At 33.4% G+C, this 27,764-nt stretch overlaps 1 protein-coding gene across 1 annotated transcript in view; it reads left to right on the forward strand.

Annotated features, from left to right (window-relative positions):
* Positions 1-26,731, forward strand: part of m (zona pellucida domain-containing protein miniature) — a 45,590-nt gene extending 18,859 nt beyond the window's left edge. The window contains exons 3-12 of the mRNA XM_013318328.1: positions 2,737-2,812; positions 13,983-14,130; positions 17,264-17,362; positions 20,396-20,572; positions 20,919-21,041; positions 24,572-24,680; positions 24,815-25,036; positions 25,356-25,569; positions 25,658-25,933; positions 26,143-26,731. Coding sequence (XP_013173782.1) covers positions 2,737-2,812; positions 13,983-14,130; positions 17,264-17,362; positions 20,396-20,572; positions 20,919-21,041; positions 24,572-24,680; positions 24,815-25,036; positions 25,356-25,569; positions 25,658-25,933; positions 26,143-26,376 — 1,678 coding nt within the window. The 3' untranslated portion in view covers positions 26,377-26,731. The remainder of the gene's footprint in view (positions 1-2,736; positions 2,813-13,982; positions 14,131-17,263; positions 17,363-20,395; positions 20,573-20,918; positions 21,042-24,571; positions 24,681-24,814; positions 25,037-25,355; positions 25,570-25,657; positions 25,934-26,142) is intronic.
* The last annotated feature ends 1,033 nt before the right edge of the window (positions 26,732-27,764 follow it).

Consider the following 27,764-nt stretch of genomic DNA (forward strand, 5'->3'; position numbering starts at 1 on the left):
ACGGTAAAGTTATCACAAATACGTAGACTTTATAGCAAATCATTCCGAGTTGCTAATAGAGAAATACACATATTTGCTTTTAGTAATGTCATTAGGACTTAGAATTGTTATTCAAGACTTAATATAATGAATCTTACGCTAAGAATTGTCTTCTCAATATAACTGACCACACAGAACACAGGCGTGAAGTGGAAGCAATTCCGCGTTTCGTCTGATGAGTGTGCGTCCCGGAGGCCTAATTTAGTCCTCTTTCCCTTCGCACCTTTTTTCTTATGGGGATGGGATGGGAAGTGGAAGGGGACTCTCCGGATGACAGGATGCATAGAAAGGGATTTTTTTTCTTTCTGTGCATCCTCTCCTCCGGCGATTAAAGGTAGGCAACGCATATGCAATTGCGTATTTCTATGGGCAGTGGTCACTTCGCTATTTCAGCGATTTCAGGTGGCCGTTCGCTCGTTTGCCACCTTATGATATATAAAAAAAACTGATAATAATGTTAAGGCTGAAACATGTAAAACAAGTTATCTCGCTTTTTATGCGACCATTCATGTAATTTAATACTTTGTTATCGTCATGTAGTATCGATTACTGTTTACTAACTTTAAATAACAAACACAAATACCGTTATTCAAAGGTTGGCTACGCATCTGCGATTCCCGCTGCTACTTGCCTCACTATCCTAAAAATATGTAACATTAAAATCCTTCCGAAGTGTTCATGTTACAAATATTGATAACATATTTCTAATTTAATACTGCTGACATTAACATAATTTAAGACATCTTGTTACAATGTTAATACGTGTAATACTTTATAGCTGTCAGTGTTACAAGTTATTTTTAGTGAGCTGTTCACTTCCAGTGTTAGTCTTTTTAATGTTACAACTTTGTTATAATATTATTCTATCACACGAGTAAACTACCTTACAAATATTCTAGCATAACTTTAATGATGACATTCAATTACTTCTTCTCTTTAAAATGCGCGGAATTTGTTAAGAAAACTATAGCCCTATTACGACTAGACTAGTCGTACTACTTCAATGACTATTTAGGCCCCATAAAACGCCTATCAATTGTTTTCTTTTTTTAATATTATTATGTGGCAAACGAGCGAAGCGACCGCTGCTCATTGACATCCGCAATCGCAGATGCCCTGCGAACTTTAAATCGACGGAGGACAGGACGCACAGAAAGAGAATATTTCCCGTTTCTATGCATCCTCATACACTTCTCCTTCCCATCCATTCCTTATAAGAACAGAGTGGACAGAGAAAGAGGGAAAATGAAAAAAAACTAACTAAAAATAAAAATAGACGATAAAAATAGTGACATTATCATGTGAAGTAAAATATCATGACCACATAACGATAAATAATTGGCTAGTTATTGTTTTTTTTCTCCATTAAAATAGGAGATAAAATAAAAGATTTCTCCGACAATCTCATTACAACAGTATAGTTATAATGACATTATTGTTCTACTCATGATATCGAAGACCATAATATAATGATGTGGTTGTTGTCAGTCATAAAACTTTACTAGCAATTTTTGCTTTTCTTTTCATCTTGTTAGGTTAAATTTAGCACTAGAAAATTACACTAAGGGTGTCACTGAGTGATTAATCCAGCGCTTCATAAGAATTATTGAATGTATACGTAGCGATATATGTGTATCATGCCACCGCCTTGTCGGAATCTGTACTCTCTGCCTACCCCTATGTGTTATGTTATGGGCATGTTGTTGAATTATTAATTAATTGGAAATCATATATTTCCATTGAGCCCAACTGAAATATTTGTCACATTTCTATTTACAAAAGGAATGGTGTCAAATTCTTAAGTGCCATAGATTGGTGTAAGTATTTTTTGTAAACATTATCGATTCGTTTTGAACACGGAGAAAGTTCTTAAGTAATTTTAGCCTAATGTTGTGTAAGCCGATAATATTTATACAATATATTAAAAGAATGTCTTTACTGATATTAAGAGATGCAGTGGTCGTGGCATTTTAAATGTATGCAATAATTATGCAGCATATATATGTACTTTCTTTTGTCAATATAATCGTGGATTTCGTTTACAACAGTGGAAACCGACTGTTGAAATTAAAGGAAGGATATAATTATTAATATAAAAATGTGTGAGGTAATAAAATTTTATTTGACACCTATATTATATTTACCCGAAGTAAGTCACACAATTAAGTTCTACATTCCGTAGTTTATGGATTCTTAATTGATTAATTTAAATAAAAAGTGTCTAGAATACGAGAATATTGAAAATTATGTAGCAACATTGGCCGTAATCGTTTTCACGTCGAGAAAGCAATGTTCGCCTAACGCGGCGCCTCACCAAACTAGTTTACTCTGTATATTTATTCAGATATTTTCACTTATGTAAATTCTATAAATTCACTTATAGCCTTGTGAATTATCCAAGACTGGATGTACAGCATAGCTAAGCAACATAGTAATGAAGTGTTGATAAAACAAACAATACCAATGATCCAATACTACAATAATACTTTTATATTTGGAAACCGTAAGTCAGGTATAGTTAAAGAATTTAATTCGCTTCCCACATAATAAGAAACTTTTACTAAAGTGGGTAGGAAATTAATGTCCTCGACTGTACTTTAATTGGTAGAGGTATCTAACAATGTATAAGAGCTTAGGTTTCACTTTTCATGTAAGGGTTGTCATGACAGACTGACTAACATTACTTTTCATTTGCAGGTCCAAAATGTCGGCACATCTCTCATCTCACATATCAAGGACGACCGTCATCTGGTTAATGCTTGCCTTGGTTAATGTAAGTAAATCTTATATATGAAATTCTCGTGTCACAATTTTCGTTCCCATACTCCTTCGAAACGGCTTGACCGATTCTCATGAAATTTTGTGAGCATATTGAGTAGGTCTGAGAATCGGCCAACATCTATTTTTCATCCCCCTAAATGTGAAGGGTAGTCCACCTTTAATTTATTTTTTATTTTTTAGACAAACACGCGGACGGAGTCGCGGGCGACAGCTAGTATTTAAATAATATTTTGAATATTTTAATTTCAAATTTATTTTTGCGCTGCTAACTAATAAGTTTAACGCTGTACTGGTACCAAGGGTTAGAAATTTCAGACGAATATCTATTAATATATTAATAATTACTTTCAAACATATTAATGTATTTCCCAAACGAAGAGGAAAGCCAAACGAATTTCTATAGAGTCGAGAGTAAACTGTAATTTATAAAGACAGAGTTGAGTTTTCTCGCAATGAAAATGAATCTTCATTTAGACCCGCTTTTTCCATCGTTCAACCTCATTTTATGAAAAAAAATGTGGATCTCGGCGAACGGTTTTAACATGATATAGGTTTTTATTTAACATAATCTAGTTCTAATCTAGTTTTATATACTTCTTGTATACTATACTACTTTGTATTTAAAATTTGTTAAATTAATGTAAAAAAATCTCCTTCTGAAATTATTTGGTCGTGTTTTAAGGTAATCTAATTAATAAATTATGTTTTAACTGCATTTAAATATAATATTATTCAATTTGGTTAATCATATTGAAAATAACTTTATAGTGTGGCTGAAAAGATTTAACCTAAAATTCTGAAAGGCAGACATGTTTTGATAAACATGAACTCTTTTTGAAATCATTGTTTTTATAATTGAATATTTTTTTAGTATTAAATAAAGACTGTGATGATTTAGCTAACCTATCTTAGGTTTCTGAGACCAAATTCCCCATTTAAAATATATTGTTATCTCTGTTTTGTAAAAGATAATAACAGGGATGGCGATATGTCAGATACAGATATTTTGGTCTCTGAAACCAACGGATAATAAAACAAACTTTTCAAAACTATGTTAGTCTAGCTCCGCTTGACAACAAAAAGGCAACCTAGAACGTTAAGTAACCAGAATCGTCCCGTCCTTGCGGAGGTCGGGCAAGCGGGCGCACGTATCGCTATCACAAGAAGCTCGCGACTTTCTCGTCGCCAACGTCCGCTCCATTTGAGCGCATCGCATCGCACGCGCGTCCGCCGGCACACATACACACATAGCGGACATATTGCACGCCCGCAACTGGACCGCGCCGTAAAAACATACGGATAAGCTTGGTACGCCCGGTACGGGTGGTAGTCGGTACGGCAGTAGCCAGTACGGTACGATATGCTACTATTTTCAATAATAGATTTTTTCCAATGTTCGTTAGACTCTTATCTTGTGTGTGTGTGTGACATAAGCTCTTTTGAGATGTCAACAAACAGAAAACCGCTTTAGCAACATAAAGTTGTGGTTGTCCGTAAACATATTTCAATGATTGCTTACTAGCTTAGATTTCCTTTTATAATAGTCTATAATAAAGAGATCATAACATTGCCCATAAACTAATACATTTATAATGGCATTTTCCCAGTCCCATTCATAAGGATGGCTTATTTAAACGTTGCTTCCACTTTATGCGGATAGTAAGTACACTAGATAACAGTCGCATCAAATCACTCTATTGAAGTTCAAATATGTTATACATAAGTTGACGTATATTATTACCAGTACTTTTCGCTTGGTACCAATTTAACCAATTTATCAAAGCCAAAATCATAATTTTAATTTATGACGAAGTTTAAAAAAATCTTTTACAAATAACGATGAAAGGTATAAAATAATTTGCAAGTGCATCAAGATCAAACTGGAATAACAATTCAAAACAAACCGCAGAATGAAATTAGTATCACGACGTTACAAGCTGACCTAGGAGCTAACAATGGCTCTTGTTTCGTATTGATTTCCAACACGGATAAGAATACGTAATTCAACATAATGATATTGCAGAATATGTTGGAACAAAATGAAATAATATTGCAATACTACGACGCCTTATTATTCTTTTTTTTTACTTCGTGTTGTCTGGAATGATGTAACATATCTCAAATATAACTTACTAGCTGTCGCCCGCGACTCGAAATTTGATAAAAATTAATGAGTAGTCGACCTGTTTTACCAAACTATGTTTTACCTTCATGCCATTTCAGCGAGATCTCTGCAGCCGGAGATAACTTCTAACAAATATCCATCCATCCAATGCAGGAGTATTTTTTTCCTTTTGCATTTAAAATCAAAGCGATACAAGAGTTCATTAAGTCCTATGTTATGAAGTGTTCCGACAAGCGTCTAACACTCGTCCTGTGTGATGACTTGAGAAAGTTCGTGTGAAGACAACCACGTGAGAGCCATTGTGCGTGTCGTGTACATTGGGCTCAATTATCTATGGTTAATTACCGACTGACCTAGTTTTGTATTGTGGTTCTGTAATTGTCTCGATTGACATTGGTTTGATCCACGTCGATGTTATGTTATTTTTGAATTCGGTTTATTTATATTTCTTTGTTTTTCTGAGTTATTTTAAAATGAAATTGTGAAAACGATTTACTTTTAGTTTTTTAATACAGTTAAGAATTCTTGTTACATCTGCAAACTACAGGGTGTCCGGGAATGACTTGCACAACGGAATACTACAGATTCATTGGTCGAAAATATGACGATTTAACCTTTCTTACATTTATATAAATATCTCAAAACAAATTACATAGATTTTAATAATAACGTTTTCGGTTTCGTAAACTACACCTTTTTGTAAAACAAACCTTTGTCATAAAAACTACAGGGTGCTTGCAAACAAGCTACCAAATAATTTACAATTGGGTTTGCGTTTTCTTCGAGCTTTATTTGTAAATCACTGTTAGTGTATTTCGCTTCAAGGTTAATAGTCTTAGAATAGTGAGCAGACAGAGTTAATGTGTACTCATCATGAATAAAACATTTGGTTAGCTCGTTTTACCAGAATTTACGATACTACGTGAGATGAATGGCACAGTATAACGGAATTAAATTCACCTATTCTCAGATTCTGAATATGCAGATTCTATGTGACGCCCCGTCTTGGAATCCTAACGGTTGGTATACTTCAATACATCTCAATACAGCTCGGTTTCAATCATCGAAAGTAATACCAATCCGGTTTCCAAAACCTCCAGCGCTGCACCTATTTAATTGCTCGTAAACACAATGAATGTGTGAATTTGTTGTTTCAAGTGAAAGGAAATGTGTGCCGTACTGTTTATTTCACGTTATTTATGCGTTTACTCTACTTAGATTCAAACCTCATTATACAACTAACTGTCGCCGCGTATCCATCTACGCGGGAAAAAGAAACTTAATCTGTAGCCTATGTGATCATCCATACTATGTTCTACATCCGTGCCAAATTTCAGCGAGATCGATGCAGCCTTTCTGGAGATACCTTCAAACAAACATCCATCCAAATAGTTGCTTTTATAATATTAGTAAGATATGAGTAAAAGGATAAGATCCGTTTACAAATAACTGATATGCCTTTAAAACAAAACTCTAGGAAATGCAGCTTTCACCGTGTGTTTTCAAACCCAAAATACTTGTACCAATCATTTTACTGTCTCCTTTGTTTTGCTTGCTGTTTATGTAGTGTTTCGTCAGTGGAAACCCACAATAATATTCACACTTTTGCAATAAGTACTTAGTAGAATAACAGTTACGTAGATAAATTATATCGATGTTAATTTATTTCATAGAATAACTTTCAATATTAAATGTGAGGTAATTTCACTTTCCTTACGTAATCTGATATTTGCTAATCGAAATCAAAAGCTTTCGAATCGATCTCCGCCTTCCCGTTTGCTACTACTAATTCTAATCTTACTAATATAAATGAGAATATTTAGATGGATGGATTATTTGAAGGTATATCTAGAACGGTTGAACAGATCACGATCAAATTTGGCATGCACATAGAACATTAGAAGAACACAGAAGCTACTAATTATATTTATTTAAATCAGCTTGGACGGTGTCGCGTGCAATAGCTAGTAGTATTCTAAAGATCACGTAAATATGTTTGAATGAATGCGTATAAAATTTAAATTATTATACTAATTAAAAGATTTCTTATCTCGATCACTAATTCCGCATTAAGTTTTATGAATTTGTATGTTTAAAACTTGTATGTTCGTCAAAATTGATTAATTCTAAGATATAACTATTAACCCTATTTAAAATTTTAAAGATGTACCCAAATGTCAAGATCAAAGCGAGCCGACAGTATCAGTTATCTTCTTAGGCAATAAAATCTGTAAATCACGGAGTCTGCGGGAAAAAACTAATTTCCATTGACAAGGTGTATCCTCTTGATTATTAAATATATATAAACAACGGTAAAATTGAAATTGCCTTGTTTTAGAATAACATAGATGCAGTTCGAAAATTATTCACTTAATATAAACCAACTCTAAAAAATCTCTCTTAAAAAACAACTATAATGGGGATCCGTGATAAATGAATTAAACAAAGAAGTATTATACAATTATGATAATTACCGTTGGTTTCTGAGACTAAAATCTCTGTATAAAACATATCGTCATCCCTGTCATTATCTTTGACAAAACAGAGATAACGATATTTTTTAGCGGGGTCCTCAGAAACCCACGGTTTGTAATGCTTTCTGTAAAACAACTGTAAAACTAACCTTAATAATATAAAGGAAAAAAACTATAGAGCAGTTTATGGCGAGATGTTGAATAGTACTACAATAATTCATTTGGCGTTTATTTCATTTTTCTACGTAAGTGGGATAAGGACAGGATGATAATTATTTTGACACGCCCTTACTATTTTTTGTCTTTGGAATGTCGTGACGTCATTTATCATGTGTAATAAAATATTTATTACAATACCAATCTAGTTTTGCGAGATTTATTTTTTCATACAGATATAGGCCTATTAATTTTAATTACTTTAACGTTTTTATGGTTTATGATTATGTTTTATTGTGTGTGTGGGGACGTATATTTATTAAGAAAGATTTAGTTACTAAAAAAAACTTTTTAACAATTATTTATTCGATTGCGTTTTTATAAGTTTATAATTCTTAAGGGAGTGAATAGATGGAGGAAGGAAGTTGAGCGAGGCAATGCGACGACGACCTCATAATACACTTAGATAAGTTGCGCTAGAGGGAGCCTGACACGGAGACTGCGTCCCCGCAGTCTCCGTGTCCCGAACCCCCCCAGAGATCCAGAGATCTATCTTTCTTCAAATAAACTCCCTCGTTTTTACATAAAGTAAAAACCTATGCAACACACAAATGAAATTTACTATCTGATACTCTTATGGGTTAACTCTATTTGTAGCTCTCTAGCGAATAACGTTAACACTAAATTTAAAGACCAAAGATGAATTGCCTCTTCCTAATTTTGGTCAGATATTCTAGTGTCCGTAGATATCCCAAATTATTATATATCTCGTATGTTAATAATCTTAGGGACTTAGTTATAAAGTGTTAAAGGTATCATTGCTTGTTAAAAGTAGAAAATTGTAAGATTTAGCGAGTGCGGCTGAACGCAATAGAGCGGCGAAGTGGAAATCCCGCGAACGTTCCGCTTTGAATGCAATTCTTCGGTAAATATGCGCTTATTTTAATTAATTTAAACTAAATAGAACCTTTATTAAGTGTTTATTTTTACTAGTATGTCCGGAACAGGTACAACTTAAGGCTGAATATCTTATATGTCAAATTCTCGTGTCACAAAGTTAGTTACCATATTCTTAAACGGCTTGACTGATTGTTATGAAATTTTAAATGCATATTCAGTAGATCCTTGAATCGGCTACTAACTATTTTTTAATTTAGCACATATGTAAGCCATAGTCTAAAACACATATACTAATAATTAAGTTTTATAATCCCGCGCGGCTGTAGTCGCGGTCGATAGCTAGTGATTATATTTTTATGAAAGAAAAACCAGACTTCAATTATCCTAAATATTTATTACTATGTAATAAACTTTCCACGAATGAAAAGCATGAACTCTAATTTCCATCAAAGTAATTGTACGTTGTAGTAAAGTCATCATGTCTAGAATTCAATCCGTGGAATTTCAAGGACCACCCAACCCACATGTCATGACAGCTTTACTATTATATGTTTTTTTCTTCTTTGCTAAAATAATTACCTGCCTTGTATTCAATTAATGTGGTGAGAAAATGACACGCGTATTGGCAGATGCCGCGGGCGGTTTTCGCCTATTATTATCATTACGATGGATGTTTAGGATTATATTGTAACTAGATGTGGCAATGAACGAATTTTAAATAACTATTCGATTTTTGTACATCAAATTTATGATTTATAAATTTAAAAAATGCACGAACATCACAATTTGTCATTATTCTAGTGTTTATCAATAAGCAGCTATGATAAAACTAATATTATATTTTATTTTCTATAAATATATAACTACCGTAATATTATTTATTTGTAAAACATTGGATACCTATTGTATTTATAAATTTTTATAATAAAAATAATATCGCCAAAATATTCACATTTGGCTTAAATTACGTAACTAGAACATAGCCTCTTCCATTAAGCATACATCCGTGGTCAAACCACCTGGCGTGGTGCCATTGAACTTTACAAGTCGGTTAGTGTAGTTACGTCTGACGACATATTAGCCGAAACCTCGCGGTGAGGTGCGCCAGTACAAAATGGAAACTTACAATTTTGTACTGAAAATATCGATTACTTCAACACTATAAATTGTAACTACTTAATACTTAAATTAAACTGAAGTATAGACATTAAGTAGTTAGAGAATATAAATAATTAACGTTTAATCTCGTTTAATTGGTTTTATATTAGGCTTGCCTGGCAAGAGCTGGATGAGAGTGGCCGAGGATCGTGCTCAGTGGCGTGCCATTGGAGAGGCCTATGTCCATCAGTGGACTAGTATAGGCTGATGATGATGATGATATTAGACTTCCCATACACATTATCGCGATGTTTTTAAAGCATTGATAAGAGTACCAACACAAAATCTTTAAAATTATCGAGCTTAGACAACCATCCTGAACATATTATCGTTGGTTTCTGAGATCAAAACCTCTGAAACATATCCCTGTTATTATCTTTGACAGACCAGAGATAATAATATGTTTTAAACGTAGATATTTATATTTTTGGGAGGTACAAACATCTCATATATGTTTCTAATTGATAAGAGTATTTAACCCCCTAAATTATAACTAAGTTAAGTAATATAGCGTGTCCAATAATTATGTATTCCGGCGGATATAAAAAATGTATATTTAATTAGATATAGTTTTGTAATCGTAACGGATATCGCGTAAGTATTGACGGCTCTCGTCTGGTCGGTATCATGCAACATGCGCACAGGTGACGCTCCCAACTTGATACGAAACGCGTTTTATGACTCATCCGTCTACATTACGATGAAAGTATGCGAGTTTTGATTTCGACTTGTTGCTATGTGGATATATCGTCCAAATACAAATTTGTCGAGAGTACCATGAAGTATTTATTTTATATGGGAACTGTGGAAACATTTTTAATATTTATTAAAGATTCCGTGTCTAAGTATTAGGAAATTGCTGCAACATTTTTCATTTTATCAATTTAAATAACAAGCAAATGTACAAAGGAATTTTTATTGCTACTTATATTTTCTTCGCTTTTACACTTTTCACTTCGCTTTGATTGCTTTGCGATTTTTAGTTATAAGGTGTTTTTGATTTTCTATTTTTGTCTCGTTAATTTTATTGCTTTAAGATTGCGATTTGCTTATAACTTTATATCCAAGTTTTATTTATTGTTTCAAATATAAGTCACTGTAATGTAATTTAAAAGGTCACGAGGTATCTTAAGACATTTCTATGAATTTATCTACTCCAAAAAACTAAATGACTTATTTTCGAACTGTACCGTTGTAATATAATATGGGTTAGGATTTAAATGTGACTGGAATAAAAAAATATATAACTCTCACCGGGTAAAATAATTAATAATTTTATTAACTTCAAGGAAATAATATTGAATATCATAGTTCTAGAGTCTAAATGATAAAGGGGTCATCTCTATCTGACTAATAGTATCCGAAGAAATTCACATTCTTGGCAAATTTCTCCGCATGCGTCGCGGACATAGCCGTGACTCACAAACAACGCGCTTTCTTTTTGCTTTTCTGCAATTCATCAAGCGCTCTTGCAAATATTTTTATTGTCCACATTCCGCTTCCTGTAAAGTTGCCTTTTTAACACCTCATTTGAATAACAAACATAATTATTTACACAAAGAAGCTATAAAAATATTTTTTGGGCTTAAAAATTAATACTTCTATAATGTATATAATACACCTATAAAGTTGTTCGTGCATTGCATAGGTTCTTTTAGCCACATTAAATAGAAGTCCATATTTAAAAAAAACATTTAGTCCTTTCAATATTACAACACAATATGCAAAAAGAGCACAAAATAATTATACAGAAATAACATTAATAAGAAACAGGAAATATTTATAAAGAGTGTTGCAATGCTGACCGGATAAGGTTGCACTAAGCTTTGTATACTGGGTGTTCCTTTCTGGACCACTCAGCGCTGATCTCCCGTGAAAACCCATAGGATTATCCGCACGCCAGTTACAGTGTTGGATAGCCAAACATAAACGGTAAATCTTAAAACGAAATCTTAATATGTTCAGATAGTTTGCGGACCCCTATGAGTTGTGTTTGTCTAACCGCTTTCGTACCCAGAACATACAATTTCGGTGACAAGTGAAACTATTTAGAAACTGAACTCAATATAAGATATCTTCCTGCCACCGTGTCAGGTAATAACAGGCCATGATAGAAACACAGCTGTGCTGATTACTGTATATTTTCTATACAAGTGCGTCATTACTGTAATAGCGTGTGGCACGCGCCTACGGATTCGTTAGAGCTGCTAAGCTAAATACACATATTAGATCTGCTTACTTTCTTGTGTACAATGTAATTTGTAATTTGCACGGGTTGTATGACGTAGACAATTTTTTATTGTTACTATTATCTAGTGTTCTAGATAATATAATACAACGCTAAAATGTTAATTTATATAGTTAGTATGTCATAGAAAATTTGAAAATCACGAGTTGATAAAATAAAAAAGATGAGCGTTAAATTTCCTGAAATGTCATAGTAAAATTGTACGGATATATGTCTGACAAATGACACGCAATACCTTTAGAATACAAAAAGTATTATAAAAATCGGATAAGGGGCGGAGTAATCGGCAAAGAAAAATAAAATAAAAAATAATACAGACGAATTAAGAACATCCTCCTTTTTGAAGTCGCTTAAAAATTATATGAATTTTGGGACAATATATAAACTTAAAGTTTCTATTGATTGCAACATAACAAGTTCGATTATTTAAATTTTAAGCCATTGTTTTTTAAATTACGATCGATTTTGAATTTGGAATTGGTTGTCTATGACTACGAACAACAAAAGGAAACAATTAACAATAATTCAATGTTTAATTGTTTTACGTCACATTAAAAACTACGATGAGTTATATATTCGCTTAATTCATGAATATTTGATTGTGTTCTAAATAATTAACACTACATGAAAGTATATGGAATCGATTAGAAATCGTTTTTAATAACGATTTCTCGATGTAAAGTAGCATCTCGCTGGGAACACGCGATTACAAATGCACTGGTCACATAAATCTTCGTATGTAAAATAAAAAAGACATTGTGAAATATTCAAATTATTCTATAGCGTGGTTTGGTTATGTGGAGAGACGTTCATAAAAAGAGATGGCTGATAGAGATGTATGGAGGTGTAGTACACACTGTACCGTAGAGCGTCGGTGGCTCAGGGGTCAAGCACTTGACGTGCAATCTGCAGGTCCTGGGTTCAAATCCCGCCATGTACCAATGTGTTTTTCGATTTCCGATTTACACATGTTCGTTCATCCGATGTTCTTACGAGAAGCAACCTGCACATGTCTGAGAAGAAATTCAAAAGATATGTGTGAAGTCAAGCAACCCGTACTTGACCAGCGTGGTTGACTATGGCCTAATCACCCTTAACTTAGGGTAGGCTCCGAGTCCCTCAGTGGTGACGTATACTGAGCTGATTATGATGACACACTGTTCCGTAGGGATAAGGACAGATTGATGATGATTCAACATCTCAATAGAATAAAAATAAAAACAGATGCTTATAACATTATCAAAAGTAATCGTGTATTATATGCCATATAACAACTTACTTGGATATATGTCAAAGCGGAAATGAACATTTCAATTTATTAATTCCATTTTGTACACCATTTACCTTCTTTCTTCATTCAATATAAGATTATTAAAACCGATAACTTTCGCTTTAAAGTGTCCGTATCCGAATGCACCATATTTGTACTCGTCGTTTTGTGAATTCTTTGCCTGGGCGTGGGAACGAAACGCGTTCGACGTTCTTGGAACCTTCGCTCGCAATCCATCATAATGTTTTGTGCTCATATATGTTATGTTAATGCTTGTTTCTAATCACTTCTTAGACAATACGACTCCATTTAAAGATGATCCCGTTAATATAAGGCGATTATTTCTGTGTACATCTATTGAATCATATTACAATTGGAAGCCTACATTATGTAAATAATAGCTGTCGCATGCGACTCCGTCCGCGGGTAATTAAAAAAAAAACTTTATAAACTTATATCTGCTACTCCAGACTGGTTTACATTCATGCCAAATCATCGTCATCCTTTGAGCCGTTCTAGAGATACCTTCTTACTAACATCATTTCATCCATTTAAATCTACGCATTTATAATATTAGTAAGATTTATTTCACACTACAGTTATTTCGGCGATTATTTGATATTTTTGTAAAAACGAACGGCGCTATGCCGTCCTTTCATTCTCTAGCGTTATAGTTGTTAAAATTCACACTACATTAAAACTATAAACATATGATGTTAACTAACTGAAACAGTCCTTGGTCGCTAATCTCTGACTGAACTTTCAGTTCAAACTAATATAAATAAGAAAATATAAGACATTGAAAGTAAAACGGTGCTTATTATTTTACAGACGAGAGTTCGCGCAGGTGAGCTATGGCCGATGGAGAGGCCGGAAGGCATGCCGGTCATACAATCGCTTGAGGTAATGTGCGGCAAGGATCACATGGACGTGCACCTCACATTCTCACATCCCTTCGAGGGCATCGTCTCATCGAAAGGTAATTTCAAATAATTTTCAACGCTTTCGTGCGATAAAATTACATACACGCAACATACAATTTAACACGTTTATGATTATACTTAAGAATAATAATAGAAATATTGATGGATGTTTTGTTGGAAATAAGTATAAACATCATGTTTACAAATACCTATAAGTTAAAAAGATAGTGTCGGTGGATCAGTAGTTAAGCATTTGACTTGTAATCTGCAGGGTTCGAATCTCAATATGTATGAATGAGTTTTGTAAATTAAGATTTACATATATGTTTAACCGATGATCTTAAAGAAAAAAAAACATCTTGATGCAATCTGCGAAGAAATTCAAAGATATGTGTGAAGCCAACCAACCCGCATTGGACCAGTGTGGCTGGCTATGGGTTAGCCATTCCTAACTTAGGGTAGGCTCCAAGCCCTTCAGCAGGGTCGTATAGTAAGCTTATGATTAAATATAATTAGATCCTAAAGTCCTCGCATACATGGGTTGTTAATGTTTTTAACACAAAAATTTTGATGACAATTATTTTATGATCATTAGAAGACTGTTACTACTCTATGTATATCTTGGAGCTGGTGATTGATCTATAATAGGATGAAAACACATCGATTTAACACTGTTACAGTCCGCATTGAACACATATGAGCGGCAAGTATTCAGAGCGCTACTAATTGTTACTTGTAATTGCTCGGGTTTCACTAACATACGCGTTATCAATTCTGTGTGCGTTCTAGATGAGATATAACCGTTTCAAACAGTACACATCCCGATTATTTAGTTTTCTATTTGATGTATAATTAGCACTTTTTGTGTTTTTAACCGAAACACAAGTCGAAATTACGGTCAAATATAACGTTTCTTTGTTATTATGAATACGTATACGATTAAATTGGTTGTTTTAGTAATACGTATGTGGGCAATAGGATAGAAATTACTTAGGATGCAACAAATAACTTTATTTCCATTTAAGATGTCGTTATACTAATTTAAAATATAAACTTGGGTGAGATCTTACATAGATGCATAGCAACTCAACATGTCAAAGAGTATTGTAAAATATTTAGTACCTAATCTCAATTTCTATATGTAGCACTTACTCTATGTTAAGGTAAGGTCAGGCAAAGCCTTTCGGTGAGAACATATTATACAATGAATTCACAAATTTGCATTTAACACCTTATTTACACATCAAGAGGTCAGAAAAGTGACAAATGAATTGTTAACCTTTCTTCAAAAAGAAAAAATAAGTAGATAAGAAAAAAAGTGAAATCGGGGAAGAATAAGCGTGATAAGATTCCTTACAATTATCTTATCAGAGGAAATGCATACCTTTATTTATTCCTATCTTTTATTCATATGTTTATGTACACTGCCGGACAAAAGTTTGAGACCACCATGAAAAAATTACGATATTGAATAAAACTCCAAAAGTTAGTGCTCTACAAATTATTTATTTACCTTTTTAAATAGGGAACTTGCCCATTTATGGCATAGTCATTGTGTAAAAGATAAGAAAAATAGTGTTTAGACATTCAAAATGATTAGTAGATTATGTTATCATACGCAGATTTAAAATATTTTGCAAATTATAACCTGTGAACAAAGTGGTTTCAAACTTTTGTCCGACAGTGTACATGTCTACCGGTAATGAAAGTCCATTGTAATAATGAAATTCCGATGAAAGATTAAGGAGCATTTTACTTTTTTAAGTCTGAATTATGTCGCAATAAATTATTATAACGTTTCAATAACATTTTATCATGTATCCTTAAAAGAACATAAGAAAGAAGCAATTGGCAAGACAATGGGTAAGCCCATCAATCCCTACTCGAAAAGGATTTCGTGTTTTTTATTCATTTTCAATAAGGCTTTGTAACGAATATTTGATGATGAAAATAATTTTTTTGGTCGTATTTCGGTGATGTTAATATATATATACCGTGTTGAACTAATTTGGTACCGAATTATGTTTAAATAATTGTACATTTCTAACACTATTGAAACTTCTTGCACTAAACAATTTTAATCTACGAAATTATTGTACAAACTATTTTAAACTATGGATTTATCGTGAAAACTATTTTAAACTATGGCTTTATCGTGCAAACTATTTTAAACTATGGAATCATTTTACAAACTGTTTTAAACAGAAATAAATTGAATGATTTAGTTAGCGACAGCTTTTATATATATTGTTGTAAGAACAAAAACTGAAAAACTCAGATTCATTAACTAAAGGTAATCGAAGTATAACTTTGCAATATCGTTCATTTTAAGGTTTAAATGGGTGTTGACAAAAATATCCAAAAGAAGTTAAGGATTCGTAAAGTTTATTTATTTAAAATTCAGATAGATTTTTTTAATATGACAAAAAACAAAGTTTAAACAGCAAATTTCTATTAAGTTTATGTTTGTTTTTAAAAATAACTTCCATGTTGTTCTAAATCTCTTAATCTAAAGTGTTATAATTAATGTAAACAGAACTGGTCACAGGGAATTAATAAGCAGTCTGTTATCTCCACTAGAATACCGTTAATTAAATTATATTTTACTTTCTTTGGTCAGTCTATATTTCATTCTTTTTACATATATTTAAATAGAGTGGTTTTGTAGTTATTAAAAGTATGAATAAAAAAGCAATTTTAACTTTTTTAAAGCTCTGAATTAGTGTAACACTTCACTTCATCATCAGCTCACTATACGTTCCCACTGAGGGGCTCGAAGCCTAAGTTGGGGGTGACTAGGCCATAGTCAACCATGCCGGCCCAGTGCGGGTTGGTTGAGTTCACACATATCTTTGACTTTCTTTACAATGTATAAATGTACATATGTAAATCAAAATCGAAAAACATATTGGTACGTGGCGGGATTCGAACCCAAGACCCGCAGATTACAAGTCAAGTGTTGAAACCCCAAAGCCACCGACGCTCTCAAACACTACAATCTAAAAAAAAATTTTAACTTTTTAGTTCTTTGTAATTAAAAACATTGGTAAGCTACCGCGACACATTCCTTCATACTTTTAATGTCACTACAGAATTAAATCCTCTGCGTGCATAATTATGTGCTTGTACATATATGGATACTGTTTTACATATGGCGTTTTTGTCGTTAATTTTTTATTTTTATTTCAGGACAGCACGGTGATCCGCGATGTGTGTACGTGCCGCCGTCCACGGGTCAGACTTATTTCTCGTTTAGGATCGCGTACGCGAAATGTGGCACTAAACCTGGTGAGTTTTTTTACATTGAGGCCTTTTATTAATGTGTTGTCAGGTTTTCTTATAAATAAAAAGAAAATTATTAATTAAAAATAAAACAATATTATTAACACATATGGACTTATTCTATATAGATAGAAAGAAATTAAACAATAATTAATAAAACAAAAGTAAAATCTATTTTAATAGTCTTATTATTATTGTTAGCGCCATAAAACTTTTTACCATCGCAATTAGTTTTTTTTTTATTTTATTAAGTATTTGTTTTAAGGATATAAAATAATTATTTGTTCAGCTCAGTTCGTTGAACATAACGAATCAAAGCTGCGCTTCAATTTACAAATATGGGTCTCGGATGATGTGTGAAATTCATAAATACATTTGTGGTATGCTATAAGGGGCAATCAAAACGCCGTCAAATGTTCATCTTAATGGATTCACTAAAGTTGTAAATCTTATGAATATTCTAGACTTATACACTATACACTATTCTATTACAGAACTATATTTTTACATTACGCTATGAAATTTTAATTTAAATTAGCTGTATGTACAGTCGAACCTGGATAAGCGAGATACCTCTATAAGCGAGAGACATTTTCCGGTCCCGAGGGAGATACTCTGGTAGGAGAGAAACCTGTCTATAAAAGAAAAATGTCGCGGTGCCTTGGACCATCGCTTATACAGATTCTACTGTATATTTCTACTTTAATTTTTTTATCATTAAATTATTATGACTGACTATCGTATATATAAAATTCTCGTGTCACAATTTTCGTTCCCATACTCCTCCGAAACGTCTTGACCGATTCTCATGAAATTTTGTGAGCATATTGAGTAGGTCTGAGAATCGGCCAACATCTATTTTTAATCCCGCGCGGACGGAGTCGCGGGCGCCAACTAGTATTGATATAAAAATCAAATTATACATGACCCGGTGAGAGAGGCGTTTGTTATTACGTTCTATCAGATTGACTAACAACTTATAAATAAAATAGTTGGAACAAAAATAACAAAAAATATGCAGAACATTCAGTTAATACGGTAAATATTTAGTTCCGTTGTGTATTTACGAAACAACTTCGTAACAACACTTACATCGTTCAGTCCATTCTATCAGATTTATATCACACATTATCTTGTTTACTTGCTTCGTCTCAACATTTTATTTTGCCGCTGTAATAAAATTGTCTTCTCGCATAATTGTAATCGTAAAACAAGGTTAATATATTGAAGTCGTTTTTCTTACTTTTAAGGATAAACCCAGGATGTGTTCAACAAATTACTGTTGCTATATGTTTACTTTACACTTTCTTTCTGTGTATTCTCTACTCCGTCGATTAAAGGCAAGCAACGTATCTGTAATTGCGTATGTCTATTGGCAACGTTCACTTCGCTATTTCAGAGATTTTATGACATATAAAAAAACACTTGAATATAAATTATGATACATACAGACAAATTCGGTTGTATCTATTTGATAAACTGAACATTTGTGAGGAGTAATATTAGTTTTAAATTAGTAGCTCAATTTCTAATAAATTGTAAGCGAAATTTGTATTTAATTCCTGTCTAGCTATACCACACTATCTGTCGCCCGCGACTCCGACCGCGTGAGAATGAAAAAAAAAATAGTAGCCATATGTTCTGCCAGACTAAGACCTACATATATGCCAAATTGCAGCAAGCTCAATGCAGCCATACATTCAAACATTCACATTTATATTAGTAATATAACTATTTCATTACTTGAGCTATGTTGTCTATGTTGTAAAGGTCAAACGTATAAATTTATGAAAACACTTATACATAGAGACGGTGGAACGCTAAAACCTTTTAGTATTGTGTTAACGTTTGTAGCTTGTCGTTGCTTCGTGACTGATTAATCTATAGGCGAAGATAACGTCTTACATTAAACTTTGTCTCCCACGACCTCTGCACTCACTTTTATTTCTATATTTGAAATTTAAACAAGTGAAGTACGAAATAATATTATAAATCTGTATATCGAACAGAAATTTAAATAAGAGATGTTAATATTTTAATTTTAATTCAATTCTCAAAATTGTACCATATGATAAGTTAGTATTCCTATATTTTTAAATTGTATTCATATTTGTATGCTTGTTTTCTTTTTTTTATAAAATCAATAAAATGATCCTTAAAAGCTAATGTTTGTAAATAGATAATTTGTCATTTAATTGCAGCAACATCTAACAATAAATCGTATAAATCGCTTTCGGTCAACTTCTGCTGCCGGTCGGTCCCATTTCAACAAAGTAAAGTGAGTTTTTCTCGTTTGCGATTCCTAGTTATGTCCTCTATGGCTAGTGTATGTAACGGACGGAGCCCGCTCGTTCTGCGAACGTGCAGCAAGCATTGTTTCTGAGAATCGCCACCCGGCCGGACCGCATAACATAAGCGTGTAAGGCGCATTTTTCCATGATAGCCCGCCGCCGAGACGCCAACCCTGAATCCCGTACTCTGAAGCATTTCCTTCCCAAAGTGTCACGACATTTGTAACTCGTACACGACATTTGTAACTTGTTCACACGTAATTTCAATGGGACATATTTAAATGTTTCCTGACTTAATTCGAGTTTTGTAGTGTCAGGCGCTTTACTATGTCGTCCTAATGGTTCGCTGTATTGAAAAGGAGGTAATTGAAAGCTCTTAAGGGTCATTATCGCGTGCGCCGCACTGACCGGGGGACTTGTCGTCGATCCGCGTTCTTCGGACGACTTCCACTTTTTGCGCGAGTTCATCCGCGTTTAGTCCTAGTAATAATAAGGATTAAAAATAATTTTTATTTATTTAAAAGGAAAAATCACATAACATATTTACAAAAAATTCAAAACTCATTTAAAAAAAAATAATTGAAATTGTTGCTTTTATTCCAGCCATAAGAGACAAAATATATAAATATAAATTAATATTTAAGTTTTTAATTTTTTTGACATTAAAATAAGGCCACTAAGCATGTTACTACCTGCTTTAGAATATAATTATGTCTAGTATAGATACAATGCTTCTATTAATTTCCAGACTTGCACGGTCAGTTCTACGAGAACACAGTAGTGGTGCAGTACGACAAAGATCTGCTGGAAGTATGGGACGAGGCAAAGCGGCTGCGCTGTGAGTGGTTCAACGACTATGAGAAGACAGCCTCCAAGCCACCAATGGTCATCGCAGATCTCGACGTTGTACAGCTGGATTTTAGAGGTAGGACATTGCTTTTTTTTATTTCATTCATCAAATATTATGTAAGATATAATTTGTGTGTCTTTTTATTCTTTTCTTCACTGATGTATTTTCGGCCAGAGCTTTAGGCTTTCGTCTTCTTTTTAATGTCTTTTTTTCTATTTTGACTCTAAGTATTTCATATTGGTTTTTTTTATTTAATCCACTTTTATTGGAGTATTTTGTGAAAAGTTATCGATTATTTAGTTACTTACTATACTTAAAATTTACTTTGTATTATTACAATTCATATAAATATCGTGTTTGTGATAAGATTGAAATTTTCAATAACGTATTTTATGTAAATTATATATTTATGTGTTCTTAGGTGACAATGTGGACTGTTGGATGGAAATACAAGCAGGCAAAGGTCCCTGGGCGCCGCCTGTTTCTGGGATCGTCCCACTCGGATCAACTTTGACTCTCGTGGTAGCCATCAATGATTACCGAGGTATGATTTTTTTTAATTTTAATTAAAAAAAAGATATTATAAAGCATCTTAAACGATCTAATCTATGCTTAAATATTAAAAAAAATTCTATGATTTTAAAAATGTTTGTTATCATATCAAACTTTTAACTTTACTTTCGTTTTTGCTTATTACTGTTTAATAAAATTCAACGTATTCGTCCTCTTTGGTAGTATAGAAGTTCATATACTCCAGAAGATTAATGGCTATTTAAAATATTTAAAATATATAGTATATAAGTGAAGAAATTATGTGAATCTCGCGGGAAAGTGAATAAGTAACGTAGAAATAGAACCTTCATAAAATTACGTTGTCAAATATTGTTTGAAATTTTTGCCTGTCAAGATGTTCATTTGCTTTACTATCGGTACTTTGCCTTCTCCATATTTATGGTTTTTAGTTATTATAATACTTCTTTTTCCTTACGATTTTCATGACAGTAATGTTTATTTAATTTTTTTAATTTAGTAAGTTATTTTATTTCCATCTATAATAATATATTGCATTGCAGTTATATTTTTAATCTAAATTAATAACCAATTTTATTTTGAAAATCGTTTGTTTAACGAGTTTTATTGTTTTGTACAGATTTATAGTTGGGTAATTAAAATTTATACGAGTGTTGCGCGTGTTTCATAATATGCTATAAAACCTGAGCTGATGATTAACATGCACTTGTTAACGATAGAGTATAAGTTGTAACTATAAAATCACACTCAAGTATATAACAATAATACATACGTCTATAACTTGGATAAACGACTATTGTTTCGGAAATTAATATTTTTTTTAATCGAAATTGCTATATCTATTCTTTTAAAATTAATTACGCAATACTAACGATTCTTAATTACCGTAAGCTATTAGGTTAACTCTATCTCTAGTCTTAGACACCCCAAAAAGAAAATTAAGTTAAATTGCAATCACTTATTTTACAATATAATTAAGATAAATAACTTATTGTGTTACTATCATACTTAATATTATCTTTTTTTATTTATTTTGATAAAATAATAATAGCATAAAATAATTGGAAAATAAGTATATAAAGCGAAGGCTTCAGTGCATGTACTACACAATATTTGCTATAGCTGCTTAGTTTGTTTTATTATGAATTTGTAGGTATAGTTTCCATAGTCGTACGTTTTTTAAGTTATAAGGGAGAACCGTCATGTATCAGAACCGGTATTTTCTTGTATATCCACGTATAAGCCTATTCAGAATTCACGTTATTTGATTAGTATTGATGTAATATCGTATCGTTGACCGTTAGACTTGATTGACGACAAACAGAAACGCTGTGGCTGTTTAAAATTTTACGTCGTTCTGACTTTCTCAATAACCACTAGATTTTTTTTAATTTTTTGTATTGTTACTTTTGTGTTGTATTAATTAATTTGGTAATACGAAGAATAAGGTAATTAAAATAGTATTTGTGTGTCGGTTACAAATAATTAAGTGCTTATACAGGGTGTTAAGTATATTATATTCTTTAACCAATCACGCGAAATAATCATTTGAAATAAAATAAATTTTACACCACTGAACTGAACATAATTAAAGTGACAAAAAAACATAAAACATTAAGAATAGCTATTGACTTATTAAACAACAAATATATAAAATAAGCATTGAATTTGTTTACATTTTAAGTAAGATCGATTAAGTCCAACACATGTAGGTAAATTAATATTCGTTTTCGTGTCGTCACACGAGAGCCGAATATCGTGAAACCGACTCTAACAGGGTAATAATAGTGTGTAAACAGACACGTTAACGGTACGTAGAATAGTAAAAAGTAGACTGGACAAATACGTTCGAATGAGTTAGCTTAACGGGCCGCGAGTCGACAAGAGATACAGCCGGTTCACACTATGCGTTTTGTACGCGCGTTGCGAAAACGCGCGTTCGCACAAACGACAAATATGTGGTGTGTTAAAGTTACACAAGGCATTATGAATACACGTATAATGTGCGGATATTTACTAAAGCACGTGCTGAAAAGTGCTGAATAGCGCACTTTTGCTGAAAATATGTCTGATAATCCGGCTGTAACACATGTATGCATTACCGGAGTTAGCCGAACCGGAAAGTTTGGAAACGCACGCAAAATTTAAAGCGCCTCATGTGTGCTGGCTATAAAGACTACTTCTTTGTTGTATATCCAGCTGATTCAAGGTTAATATTTACAAGTATTAACAACGGTGATCAATGATTTTGGTGCTAAACAAAATTAATAAGCTTAGTGAGCTTAGTGTGGGAGTTAATCGCTTTTGAACTCGTTGAAGTCTTTTGTATCGTGTTATTTAATTACGATGTAGCGTGGAATCAAAATGTATACTTATTTGTTGTTATAAGCAAGGAAGCAAGTCTTATTTCCAAAACTTTGATGTGTTAAAAAATAAAAATGTATTATCTACAAAAAATATTTAATGAAAGGTTCAAGCATAGAACACCAAAGATTAAGTAAATGGCAGAAAAACATGAAAATAAGGCTATGAAGTATGCGGATCTTTCTTATGTATAACCTGAAAATATTTTACGTGACTACTTAGCTTACAATGTTATATTGTAGTGCGTTCAAAAGTAGAATTATGATAAAGTTTTAAACCGGTGGCATACTTCATCGACATTTTCGTACTTATATTAATTTACACTTAGAAGTAATTATGTTTTAAGATAAATGCATCATAATTGTATTTCTATTGACAATCAACAAGATTAACTGCTATATACAAGTATTATTAAGGCTACTTAAATATACCTTGACTAGACACTTAGCTGTATGAGAAGGGAAAATATTTTCTTCCTGTGCATTCTCTCCTCCGTCGATTAAAGGTAGGCAACGTATATGCAATTGCGTATGTCTATGGGCAACGTTCACTTTGCTATTTCAGCGTTTTCAGGTGGCCGCTCGCTCGTTTGCCACCTTATGTATAAAAAAACCTGTCTTATTTAGGGATCACTTAAAATCACTTGACTTAAACTTACAAAGTTCAAATACATACTAAAACCACCAACTAGCGTTTTGTCAAACATCATTTACATTATCACTGTGTCAACTTATTGAGCTTAAGAAAGCTCATATTTGTATTGAAACAGCTTTTGCTTGCATAGTTTAATGGAGTATTTACTCATTTGTTTCCACCTGAAAGCAAGTTTGGTGAGACGTAAAGCTTTCGCGGCTTCCTTGCATTGTTTAATTACTATTCTCTAAATGTTTAACCAGCTGGTATGTGTACTTATAATAAGTTTTAAGTTGTCTTTTAAAGGTTACAGAGAGAATAATATAGCATATTCCACTAAACTTTTTGATACATTAACTTCGTGGAAGATTGTCTCCTAACAAATGCTTTAGTAGGTTTGGTAAAAAATAGAGGGAATTTGTAAAACTAACATAAATAAGATGGGCTACGTAAGCCGGTTCTTATCAAAAGAAACATGGTCTTGTATTTTTGTTCATCAATGTGAATCTGTTAAAATTTTAAATTATCTGTAAAATTGTATTTCAGGTGAGTTCGATATGCGAGTGAAGTCGTGCGCCGCGTCGGATGGCTCGGGACACGTTATTCAGCTGTCTGACGAATACGGATGCGTTCTACGTCCAAAGATGATTTCCAGGTAATTATCGAAATTTAATTATTCTTTTCTTCGATAGCAGTTAAGTATAGAACAGTTATAATTTGTCTAATATCTTTGGAATAAAAGCATTTACAAAATATTGTAATAATTAATTGAAAACATATAATTCTCAGATTTCTCAAGGCCAAAGCAGCGGACGAACGAGCGACAGTCATAACTTACGCGTTCTTCCACGCGTTCAAATTCCCCGACGCGTTGAGTGTGCATATTCGCTGCAAGGTGGAGATCTGCAGACACGGCTGCCTCGACCATTGCCAGCTCGCGGGCGTCACGCCGCAGCGACACGCACTTGATAGGAAGGACGATCGTGCTCATCAGGACCATAATGAGATCAGGTAAATAATTATTAATGCCATCTATCGGCTATCAAAAATAACCTTTTTTAACCTAAAACATTAAAGCGTACTAGGCTTCAAGAATTATTTATTTTGTTATATTATATTAATTTTGAATTAAATATTGTATCAAGGAAGACATTAAATATATAAGAGGTTTTACGAGTTTACTAGTGCATGGCTTGAATTTAATACACAAAGACCTAGAAATAAAATTAAACACATTTTATTAGTGATTAACGCAGATTTGAAGTTCTACATTTCAAATATTAAATGTTAATTCTTCAATAATTGCATTTGAAATTATTTTATTCTTCAGTGACTCTTCGGCTGAGGGTTCGGACACGAGTCTAGCAGAAGAGTATCAGCGTCTCCCTCTAGAGGAAGCATTCGGTGACGAGGTGTCAGGTGACGTAGTTCCAGCCCCGGCGCCTCTGCCACAGCGAGCTCCAGCGCCCGTCGAAGATCCGGAGTCTGATCAGATATCGACTTTAGAAGAAGCATTTGAATCTTTGAACAGGAGACCATTTACTGTAAGCGAAACCAAAATGTTTTTTTTTTCATATTTCCGTTGAAAATGTATTATGAAAAATTCTGATTTAATTTGTTTTCATTTTTTAGGATCGGGCACCTGAATACGAACATTTCCCACATGGACCACGAAACCTTGCGAATAGCGATAAAGCGGGACAAAACGGAGAAACTATGACCTCGCCTAAAGGTCGCGGGCCGGCTGTCGCGGGTCCCAGATCTCTACGAAAGCGACGCACTGTTCGTGACTCAAGATCCGCAGATGTCGGCGTTTCTGGAATATACGAAGTTGTTTCCGAAGCTGATTTAGCTTTTGGACCTTCCAGAGAACCCGTCACCGTGTTCAGCGGAAGAATACGCGAAGAGGTAAATAGTTTTAGCTAAAACTAAAGATATTTAAGCATTCGAAACATATTTAAGCTTTAGTATCTTTTATCAAAGATAGCGACACTAATATTTTGTTATAAATTATAATTTTTTTCCAAAAGTACTACACTTCCAGTTTATATAGAAATAAAAATTACAATGTTTTCTCAAATGCATTTTTGTTCTAAAGCATAGTCTTATCTTTACAGGTTGTATACGGCGTGTGTATGGGTGCGTTGAGTTTCGGCGCTCTTTTCGCGTCAGCTGCTGGCGCTGCAGCAGGCGCAGCATTAGCTGCTGCTGTCATGCTGCACCGTCTGCGGTCAAGGATGGCCGCACAGCAAGTACCCGTATCACCCGCGCCTGCCTCGCAATCACTCGCCGCCTGGATGGCTCTCAGACTGCTAGGCTCTCCTCATCCACACCATTCACATGAAGGCTGATCTTATATAGGAATTGTTAACAAGACTGTCTTAGTTCTAGCATCCAATAAATGTGGGTTACGACTATAGTGACACTTGCCATCCCTCACTTTCTATTCGATAAGATAGAGACAACGATATGTTGCATTACAAGTGTCATGGCAGTTGAAACCCATGACAAACCGCATTTTATTTCGTAATAAAATAATCAATTTTTTGCACTTACTGCCACATTCAGTTGTTTAGTGGTCATTTGAATAGTAGATTTTTCATACAAAATCCTTTAATCGATTTTGCCGTATTTAGAAGTTTTTAAAAGGTCAGTGCTTATTTTGTATACTTAATATACTTTGAAATGTCTTTTTTTATATCATTAGGTTGCAAACGAGCGAGCGGTCACCTGAAATCGCTGAAATAGCGAGGTGACCGTTGCCCATAGACATACGCAATCGCATATGCGTTGCCTACCTTTAATCGACGGTGGAGAGGATGCACGGAAAGAAAATATTTTCCCTTCCCATGCATTCTCTCATCCGGAAAGTCCACTTTAACTTCCCATCCTTTCCTTCTTGATTTTTGTATAATTTATGATTCGTTGTATTTCTAAACACCTCATAAATACAGATGGTGCTAAGTCGTGCTACGGACAAAGTCCATTGTAACCTGATTTTCACTGTTGTGAATATTATACATTTTATCATAAGTTTTGTACAGATTTCATTTTTTATTTTTACAAACGCTAATTTATAATTATGTGTCTATTTAGTGGGTAAGAGTTGAGTCATGCCATTAGTGTAAGTTTAGTTAAGAACTTTCGATAAATATTTTCAAATATTTTACTTAATTTACTTGAAAAATAAAATTGTTATATATAGCTCATTTTTTTCATCAAAACATTTAATATTAACTATTGTAAATTCAGAAAAAAAAATACTTTATTAACAACTTTTTACATAGAAAAATATAGTCAAACCTTGATGAGCGAGAACTGTACTGTGTTACTGTATAATAAAGTCCCGACGGAGGACTTTCATAAGCGAGATACTCAAGTTAAAAAAAAACCTCCATAAGCGAGAAAATATCGCAGTTTGGACTCTCGCTTATCCAGGTTGGACTTATTTTAATTAGAAATTAATAGAATTTTCATTATTATAAATTGTTTTGAGAGCGTCGGTGGCTCAGGGGTCAAGCACTTGACTTGCAATCTGCAGGTCCTGGGTTCGAATCCCGCCATGTACCAATGTGTTCGATTTCCGTTTTACATACATATGTACATTTATACGACGTTCTTACGGTGAAGTAAAACACCGTGATGCAACCTGCACATATCTGAGTAGAAATTCAAAGATATGTGTGAAGTCAACCAACCTGCACTTGGCCAGCGTGGTTGACTAAGGCCTAATCACCCT

Source organism: Papilio xuthus, unplaced genomic scaffold (genome assembly GCF_000836235.2).
Source record: "Papilio xuthus unplaced genomic scaffold, Pxut_1.1 DF826923.1, whole genome shotgun sequence".
In the NCBI taxonomy this organism is placed as follows: Eukaryota; Metazoa; Arthropoda; class Insecta; order Lepidoptera; family Papilionidae; genus Papilio; species Papilio xuthus.